The sequence below is a fragment of the Oryzias latipes genome, chromosome 19 (genome assembly GCF_053564925.1).
Source record: "Oryzias latipes strain Hd-rR chromosome 19, Olatipes_Hd-rR_3.1".
In the NCBI taxonomy this organism is placed as follows: Eukaryota; Metazoa; Chordata; class Actinopteri; order Beloniformes; family Adrianichthyidae; genus Oryzias; species Oryzias latipes.
In genome coordinates this window covers 8,221,901-8,231,619 of record NC_136255.1, presented here as the reverse complement: position 1 = coordinate 8,231,619, position 9,719 = coordinate 8,221,901, and the positions used below count along the sequence as shown (strand labels likewise).

Genomic DNA, 9,719 nt, shown 5'->3' with positions numbered 1-9,719 from the left:
AATGCTCTCGTTGCTTTGAAGTGTTTTGCCACCGAACACAGCTTGCGCTTCATCTCTGGGAAAATACACTACACATTTTCTTTGTCAAAAAAAAAAACCAAAAAATGTGTTCACACGTTCACGGCAGTGCACCCTGTGCTTTATTCCTGCCGATCTCCGGAGTGGGAAAGAGAAATGTAGTTTGCGTAGTGGGTTTTCATGTGTATTTCATTTTGTCTGTGTTGCATGTGCACCATCCTTTGGATATAAGCAGATGTATCTTGTCGTGAAACTGTTTGAAAAGCTCGGTGCGCTCTGAGATGGACACTGTGCGTTTGAGTGCGAAATAAAGGAGCTCGTTCAAAAATGCTCTCGTTGCTTTGAAGTGTTTTGCCACCGAACACAGCTTGCGCTTCATCTCTGGGAAAATACACTACACATTTTCTTTGTCAAAAAAAAAAAACCAAAAAATGTGTTCACACGTTCACGGCAGTGCACCCTGTGCTTTATTCCTGCCGATCTCCGGAGTGGGAAAGAGAGAGGTTTGTAAGCTTGGCTTCTGCAAGCGTGAATTGACAAAACAAAAAAAACAAAACAAAAAAAAAACATCTGCGTGCACAAGCAGTTGCGCTGATCAGAAGTAATTTTATGGTCACCAACACCACTCTGCTCTCTTTTCTCCCCCCACCTTCATAGAGCATGGGCTTCCACTGCTCCTCCCAAGTCTCCACCTTCATCTTTTACTCCCTGCCTCTCCTTTTTTCCTATTGGTCCCAAACATTCTCCACCTTCCCCTGAGCACTGCTCCTCCCAAGTCTCCACCTTCATGTCTTACTCCCTGCCTCTCCTGTTTTCCTATTGCTCCCAAACATTATCTACCTTCCCCTGAGCCTACCAGTTTTCTTTTCTGAGCCCAGAACTTTTTGTGTTTCGAATGTCTGGGCTGCTCCGATTAACAGCGGATTGATGCCACCGTGGATGCTTGGCGTGCGAGATGCCGGTCTGACTTTTTGAGCTTCGCGGGAAGGTCGAGGAGGGAGGACAGTGACTGCGAGCATCGGTCGTATTCTATGAACTGCACTCGGCCGTTTTTAAGCCTGGTCGGAGGAGGCGAGTGGCTGTCGGACGGACGCTGTTCACATCGGTCAGACGCTGTAAACATCGGCCTGACTCTGACGGATCTCGTCCAACCCAGAGACGTCTTGCTGCGAGCGGAGTTCTTGCACTCTGGGGGAAGGTCAGACTCACTGATAGTGATGAGTTTTGTTTTGGCATGAAAGTGAGGAAGGTGAGAGTTTCTTCTGTTGCAGAGATTTCGAGACTGTCGAGGAGGGGCTATATAAGTGCTGCCAAGTTTGCTCACAGAGGACTGAGCTCACACCCCAGCGTTCGTTCGTACAGGAACACTAGAGATTCGCCCCTCGGCATCTGGGTGGAACTCGGCTCTCTGTTCTAACGAAGCCCGCGGTGCAATGAGGGTGATTTCGGCTGGATACGAGAACGAAAAGATGCAGAGGAAGGCCAGGCCCGAACAAAGAAGGATCGGCGGGGGCCAACGCAGATACACTACGCCTTCTCCCCTGCGCAACCTGCAGCAAAGGAGAAGGCAAGAAACGGAGAAGAGAAGGAGAGAAAGAAAGCGCTTCGACTGGACGCCCGAGTGGGCCGAGGGCGAGATCTCCCGCCGCGACCAGAGGGATGGAGTCCGCGATCGTTACCGAGGAAGCGGACGCGAGCGGGCCCTCGGATGCGTCCGTCTCGACCGCGAGCCTCCCCTCTACCCGACACTCAAGAGGCAGGTTGGAAAGGAGCTCGACCCTGAATTTGCACCTCGTCGCAGAAGGACAAACCCTGCGGGCGGTTGCGTGCGAAAAGGAGACGGCAAATATCACCGGAGCGAGAGGATCAAGCGCAAGCGGGACCCGAGCCTCAGCCCTCGCAGGACTAAATCCGAGATTCGGCTCGTGAAAAGGAGGACCGAGCCAGAGGGGCCCACTGGTGAAGAACCGTCGCACTTTGGCGTGGATGTCGGTGAAGCTCACGACGGCAGGCGAAAGGCAGTTCGCTGGGCTGTGCCTCACGCCGGTTGCAATTTTGACCGCGCGAACCCCCAATCGTCGTCCTCGCGGAGAGGCCGTCGCACGGAGCGAGACACCGCGACCAGGCCCTGGAGACTAGGGTGTTGTTCGACAAAGGAAGACAGCTCCAGCGAAGGCGAGTACAGCGAGGGCGAAGAAGAGAAGGGCGAAATTCGCACGGCCGAGTACGAGGCCAAAGAGCGCGCGTGCAGTCCATCTGATGTCAGCGCCTCCTCCTCGGACGAAGACGACAAGAGTCGGGGGCGCGTAGAAAACGAGGCGGCCTCTCCGGAGGAAACCGAAGACGAGGCGGAAGAGGCTCGCGGCGAGCCTCTGTGTCCTGGTGCTGAAAGCGCGGGGTGTCGCGAGGCCCTCGCGGATGGAGGGCGACAGCCGGTACCGGGAGGCGCAATCTGCGTTGGACTCGAAGCCCTGCGGAAAGCAAACCACGTCGAGCCCACTCCGGCGCCTCCGCCTAGCCCAGTGGACGCCACGGAGCAAGACCGAGGCGCGGAGAGCGAACGCTCGCTCCGCCCGGGGGAGATCGACGTCCCGGAGTCCGAGGAAGGCGTCGAGGTCGCGAAGCGAATGGACGAAGAGCTGCACACTGCCATCTGGAGCATCAGCGGCCAGCCGTGGGTATCCCCGTCGATCCTGGGAGGCATGGTTTGAAGGTGATATTCACAAGTTGTCTTTTGTGTCACTGTGGGTGCGTTACAGAAACCCCTCCAGATATTATTTGACTTCGACTGAGGACGAGGAGTACGGTACGCTGGAGGAAGAAGCCAGCGCCATGCTGTGCGAGAGCGTCATCACGAAAGCGTACGACGACATCAACTTGATCACGTACCCCGATTGCATCGAGCCGCGCGCGGCGGAACCCCCAAACGGTTACCAAGTTCCTCCTCGGGTCGCTTCGACTTGCGCGGAGACGATTGAGCTTCCAGGCTCTCTACTTCCGCCACCCGAGACGGGTGACGAAGATCTCGACCATGGAGGGGACGGACGCCCGAGCTCGCAGCCTGACGTCGAGCCGCCGAAAGACGAGCCCGGCGCAGCGCTGCAGAGTGAGTCTCCAGGGCTCTGTCTCTCCGTGGAGTCCAACCGACGCGAGCCCAGGACGCCCGCAGAAGAGGAGCTTGCGTGCTGGAGCGCAGAGGGCAGCGCGGGGCCGCGCCCTTGGGACGGCATCCCCGGCGTCTCCCTATCCACGCTCGAAGATCTCATCACTTGCCCATCATGCAGACGGGTTTTCAACCGTGCGCCGGTGTGCTGCGGGTATCTCCTGCAACTCAATCGACCCGTGCAGTGCCTCTGCGGATGCGTCCTGTGCACGCTGTGCATCAGAGCGCAGGGAGGCTGCCGAAAGCACTGGGTCGTCTCCGAGAACGGAATGGTGAACGCCACGGCAAACGCGCTGGCTGACATGCCGGAGATGGAGGCTGTAGGAGCTTGGGAACTGGAGCGAGAAGGTAGCGACCGCTTCATGACGAGGATCGAAAAAGAGGAATGCGTTGAAAGGATGTTGGCCGAAGGGTCGCCAAGTGACGAGGAACTTCAGCGAGGTAAGAGGCACACCCTCTAGCACCTCGACCTTGCACAGCTTCAAGAGTCTGACTTTCCTCTCTCTGATTTCTCTCTCTCTTTTTTTTTTTTACGCAGCGTTCCAGACCCTGATAAAGAATCCAGCAAACGACATGTCTTTCACCTACTGGGAAAATAAGCTCTTGCCTGAGTATGATGCCTACAGATACGTTTGCATGCCTCACATCCCGGGGTTTTGGGACCGCGTGCTAGTGGGGAAATGGTGCCCCGAGAGCACCCAGGCGGCCATCGGGCCCGACGTGCACCTGCCGCGGCTGTTCGACGTGGACATGGGCACGCATTACTTTCACTGGTGCTGTTTCGTGTTCAAGGAACAGATCGTCTTGGCAGCGTGGTGCACCACCAGAGTGTGCCAGGGTGGGAGCATGAGAGTCCTCCCACTGATCGACAGTTCTTTGAGGGAGACGGTGTCCGAGGTCAAGTTCAAGAGGATGATTTTCCTCCTGCGCACGTGGTTCACCGTGCAGTACCGCTCAAGGGAAGGCGGCGGGAGCGTTGAAAGGGACATCCACGTGGTCTTGGACTGCAAGCCGCTCGATGGACCCACCATCGTTCAAGCCATCGCTGAGCTTGCCGCCCGAAGCGGAATGGAGAAAGCGGATCCCAGCTACGTACACAAAAGGGTACGACCCTTCGCCTTGGACGCAGATGTGTTTTCGGCTAAAAACGCAGCTGCGGCCGCTCTGTTCGACTACAGGCCGCTGTCTTGCTGCCAATCCCAGACGCTTTACATGAACGTGGCAGAGGAGTTCAGCGACTGCCACCGTAACTCGGAGACTGGAAATACGCTGACCCGACCCATTTGCTACGAAGGTGACAAAAATGTCTACGTATGAACATTTTTGCTCACAATGTTCACATTATTTCATCATCATTTTTTTATATTATATTTTTTTTTGAAAAAAACAGGTGTGTGGAACATGATTGCATAGGAATTGTCATCGAAGTGTTTTGCTTTTACTCTTTTACAATTTGTTTTCTTTACCACAGTTATCTCAGAGGTTTCTTTCGACAAGCAGATGTTATTCCTTGTGACTGCCATTGAAACAGCGAAGGCTTGCGTAGTTGTCTTTCTACCTCGTGCATTTCTTTTTCATAGCATGCAATCCAATCACATGAACTGTACCCTCAGCATGCAATCCAATCACATGAACTGTACCCTCTTGAAATGTAAGACTTATTTTCCTTTTGTACTTTGAATAAAATCATATTGCTGTTGATTGAAGTACGCCTACTGTAGTCTCACATCTTCTCTCTACATTTCTTGGCAAACAGAATATGGAAACAAGCCAAGCAGTTGTGTTTTCAGAAATTATTTTATTCAGAATTTGTTACAAGATCAACACACACAGACAGTCAAACACTGTTGCATTTGAAAACAAAACAAAAAAGGCAGCACAGCAAAAGAGACACACTTTATACAAAGGGCAGGTACACTAAGAAAGAAAAGAAAAGAAAAGCCCTGAAACCCCAACAACCCAGACCTTCCGGTAGGAATTTATATGCGTTCCCCATCAGAGAACCGTAGCGGGACTACCCAGTTTAAGGGCGGTCACACGAGCCAGTGAGGGTGCCTCTGAGTAAGATGGCCGTCTTCGTAAGCCCCGCTGGCATCTTCCACCGTCATTTTAGACACCGGTTCCCTCATGTCGTCGAGGTCCCTGTGGACGTTCAAGGCGAGCACCGTCCTGTTTATCTTGGCCGAAGCGTTGAGTTGAAGCCCCACGCTGTCTGACAGAGTGTCCACCGCGCCCACCAGCCTGACAGCATCGATCCGGCCCCTGAGCGCCATGAGCATGTAGCGGAGCTGGTCCCTCTGAGTCTCGGCCGAGCGCAGCTCGTTCACGTACTCGGCGGTCACGGCCCTGTCACATGACTCGGAGCCGATGATCCCCTTGATCATTTCTATGTTCGCGTCCAGGCCCGTGATGGACCTGGCCACTGTGTTGATGGCGGCGTCCACTTCGGCCTCCTCCCTCTTCCTAATCAAGGCGATGGCGCGCTCGCGGTCAACTGGGTGCATGTACAGGGTCACGAAGAAATTGACCCCGCACAAAAGCACCAATTCAGCAAAGGCCCAGAGTCCGCGGGCCACCTTGCGCGCTAAGCCGGGCCCCCTGACCCGAGGCATCCTTCCTCCCTGCTTTCTCTTCTCTCTCCTTTCTCCCGCGCGCTTCGCCCGTTTTACGTTCCGTTTCCTCCCTCACAAGAACAGCCTGCGACCATGGTTGGGGCTCTCGAATATCCTGCTGAATATGGGAGCTATCAACCGAGCGGTGGTCTGCATGGGGTTGCAAGCGAACAGGCCCGTGCCGCTGATTCTGGGCGCGAGCCTGTCGACGAGGGGCTCGCCGCCCGTCGCGGCGCAGGCGCTCATGAGCTTCCTGTCCGAGGTCTTCCCGATGCTGTAAGTACCGCAGAAAGCCACCCCGAGCGAGGGCTGCATGATGTCCGTGGCCCGCTTGTTCCCATTCGCTCTCTCCGTGGTGTCCTTGAAGAGGTCCCCCACGTGATCCAGCACGCTCTTTTCGAACTCCGCCGCGTGCAGGGCGTCGCAGAAGACGCTGTGGTTGCTGTCCTCTCCGCCGTCGCCTCTGCGTCTGCCTCGCGACCTGAGCGCCGAGCTGAAGGGCCTGAGCAGAGTGGGCATGCAGGTGTAGGCCTCCGAGCGCATGAGCGGATCCAAGGGCACCTCGCCCGTGAGTCCCTGCAGGCTCTGGGACCGGCCGGTGGTGAAGATGTACGGCCTGCGGTAGCCGCAAGCGCTGTCGGACTCCGGGCAGAAGCCGTTGAAGGCGTCCGCGATCACCATGTCGTACGGCCCTCCGCGCCCCTCCAGGTGCACGTCTCCCCCTCGCACGTCTTTCATGTACAGGTTGGGGATGTAAAGCCCGGGCGACTCCAGGGTGTCCGGTATCACCACCGACTCGCAGTACTGGTTCACGGTGCACACCTGGTGAGTGTTGTTCGCCGTCGGGTTGCACAGCACCTGCGTGCCCAGCGCGTACAGAGCCGACTTTTGCTGCATCAGGGACACTCCGCAGCCCGTGAACCTCACTCCCCTGAACATCAGGTAGGACAAGCCGGAGTAGTAGACGGTGTCGTAGTGATCCCTGACCACGTCGTGAGTGAGCAGGGTGCTGTAGTGCATGCCGAGGAGCGCTTTGGCCAGGTCGTTTCCGATGCCGGAGATCTTCCTGAGTCTTATCGACCACATGTACGTGACCACAGAGTTCCTGTGGAATCCCAGGTCCGTGCAGGAGACGTGGCGAGAGGCCGTGGGCTCGAACTGCTCGCTGGCGTCTTCGGCGAAGGCCTCGGGCGCCACCCTGGAGAAGACGCATTCCCCGGTCAGACGGGCGACGGTCAATCCTAGGTTGCCGTCGATGCCCAGCTCGAGAGAGAGGTTCGGCTCCCCGTCCCTGTACCTCAGCGGGTCGCGCACCGCGTGGGCTTCGTTTTCGACGACGGGTTGCCGGCGATACACCCTCGCCCCCAGGCTCGGTAGGATGATCCAATACATCAGGTTGCAGTAGTCCATGTCGTCCAAGGTGAACCAGACGGGATATCCGCGTTCGTTGACCGTGGCCTGGGACCCATCTATGGCCGCGTAGCGCCGGTGGCTGAAGCAGCAGGGCATGGAGGCCACGACAGAGTTCGACCTGTCCCCCACCACGTTTCTAAACAGTGCCAGCACTCCGGTTATCAACCCCTCGAGCTGCACCAGGACCTCCTGTTCCTCCACGGTGAAATCAGGCGCATTGGCGCCGATCTCCTTGGCCCCGAGCGCCTTTCGCATGTACACGGCGCATATGGGGTCCGCCATCCAGGACCAGAACAGGCGGCCCCTCGTCCACCCATCCACTTCTAAGTCACGGATGGGCTGGTTCGCGAGAATCTTGCCTCTCATCTCCAGCATGCGCTGCGCACCACCGCGGTAATCCAGGGCTTTGCTGAGAAAGGTGAGGTTGAGGGTCACGGTCTTGGCGTGCTCGCTGTCTCCGAAGCGGGCGAGGAGCTCGCTTCCGATCTGCGCGATCTCGTTGGAGAGGCTGTTCATGGCGGAGGTGTTGAACAGGGCCACCCTGGGCCTGACGACCCAGCGCACGGGCTCGACGGCGGCCGATCCGTGAGAGGCGTCGTCCGGGGCTTCGGGCACAACCATGTTTCGAACGTCGAACTCCAGCAGCGACGCGGGGTTCTTGATCTTCTGGTACCAGTCATCGCTGTGCGCCAACTGCGCCATGCGTCCCACGGCGATCCCTCTGGGTCCGTTCCTCATGAAGGCGTTCAAGTCCCCCTGCAGCTTGTCCCTGCGCTCCCTGCCGAAGAGAGCTCGAGGACTGCCGAGGCGGTGCAGCTCCCTCAGCGTCACGCAGACCACGGCGCCGTCGTACTGGTGCAGGTACGAGACCGAGGGCGATCGCTGGGCCAGCTGCTTGTAGCCGACCTCTTCGGAGTCAGTGGCAGAGAGCACTTTGGACGGCGATATCTGGCCGAGCGCCGGAGCCGTGCAGCCCACCGTGAAGTACTCCCACTTGAAACCCTGGGTGTTGCTGAAAGCTTTGTGCTCCGTGGACGTCTCCCTCCCGCATCCGTGTTCCATCTGCACGCCGTCCACCAACGCGATGGGAATGCCGACCGAACGCCCGCCGCCGATCAGAATGTGGTTCACCGGCATCTCCGTGACCTGGTCCCTGAAGCTGGAGTCGTCCGCGAAAGCCAGGTCCCCGTCGCCCAGCTCGCGTTTGTTGACCAACTCCATGGTGAACTCGTGGAGCCCGTCGCCCCGCGACTTCTCGTCGGCGGCGGTGTAGACGCAGAACTCGGGCGCGAGCTTCACGTTTTCGCAAGCGATGCGCGTCCTGACGGCGCTGGAGTCTTGGGACACCACCCTGAAGAGGGTGTCTCCCATGACGAGGACCTCTGGCCTGTCGCTGCAGAGGACCCTGCGAGCGTTCTCCACCACGCACACAAAAGAATCCGGATGCGCGTTCACGGTGCCGCACATGAGCTCGGCCATCGTCAGCACAGAGTCCAGCTTCTCCGCTCTGGGGAGGGATGCGAGTTTCTGGCAGATCCTGTCCGTGAGCGTGGGCTGAGCCGCGCAGTACTCCAGGACCTCTATGGTCTTGGTGAGTTCCCACGAAGTCCTGGCCTGCTCCAGCTCCCTGCGTATCAGCTCCTCCGCCACGGAAGGCACCGTGATGCCGAGCAGAAATCCAAACTGCATGGTCACCACTTTGGACGTGTGCTGAAAGACCTGGCTGTACTCCCTGGTCCGAACCCCGTTTCCCACCGTGTCATAGGTACCTCGCTGGGCCTCTCGCTGATCCGTGATCTTGTAACGCCTCGTGAACCGCGTGCCCGTGGGCACGGACTTGTCCGGGATCAACATCTTGTACACGAAGCCCGCCAGCAAACGGCTCGTGTCCTTCTGCTGCTTGAAGAGAGACACTCCCATGTGGGCCTGCAGTATCATCACGACCGCGTCGGCCGACACCGAGGTGTTGGCCGCGGACGCCCTGATCACGTTCTCCGCCACGAGCTCGGAGAACGCCCCGGTCGAGTCGGCCAGAAACCCAGGCGCTTTGACCAGTCGTTTGGCAGCCTCCAGAGATCTCAGCGAGTAAACGCTGGGGTCAGTCTTGACCACGCTCATGGTGATTTATTTCTTTTTTCTTTCTTTTTCTTTTTCCTTTTCACCCCCCCCCCTCTTCGGCGAAAGGGACCCTTGCGCTCACACGATCGCTCCGTTGCGTTCGCTTCCGATGCGCGAGGCTGGCGTTATCCTGTAAGGTCTGTCGATCTGGGTCCCGTGCGCGTAAGGTGGGAGCTTGCTCAAAGCCGCCAGCAGTTCCTCGCGGCACCTGCCCTCGTAAGTTAGTAAGCTTGGGTCATTTTGACCGTGGCGTTCCAAGAGCCTCTCCGCCACGGACACGTCCGAGGCGGAGTTGATAGCTTTCAGTTTCAACCTGGTCAGACCGATAGCTCTCTTGCGCGTCAGCGCGAAGTCCCTGAGGCGAGGTTCGGCTTCGTCCGCCTCGTCGCCTTCCT

General features: G+C 57.7%; 1 protein-coding gene across 1 annotated transcript; it reads left to right on the top strand.

Moving 5' to 3' along the window:
• Positions 1–695: 695 nt before the first annotated feature.
• Positions 696–4,887, top strand: LOC144987925 (uncharacterized). The gene is made up of 2 exons (XM_078937730.1): positions 696–3,622; positions 3,720–4,887. Exons 1-2 carry the CDS (start codon positions 2,437–2,439, stop codon positions 4,496–4,498), a joined length of 1,965 nt encoding a protein of 654 aa, XP_078793856.1. The 5' UTR covers positions 696–2,436; the 3' UTR covers positions 4,499–4,887.
• Positions 4,888–9,719: the final 4,832 nt, after the last annotated feature.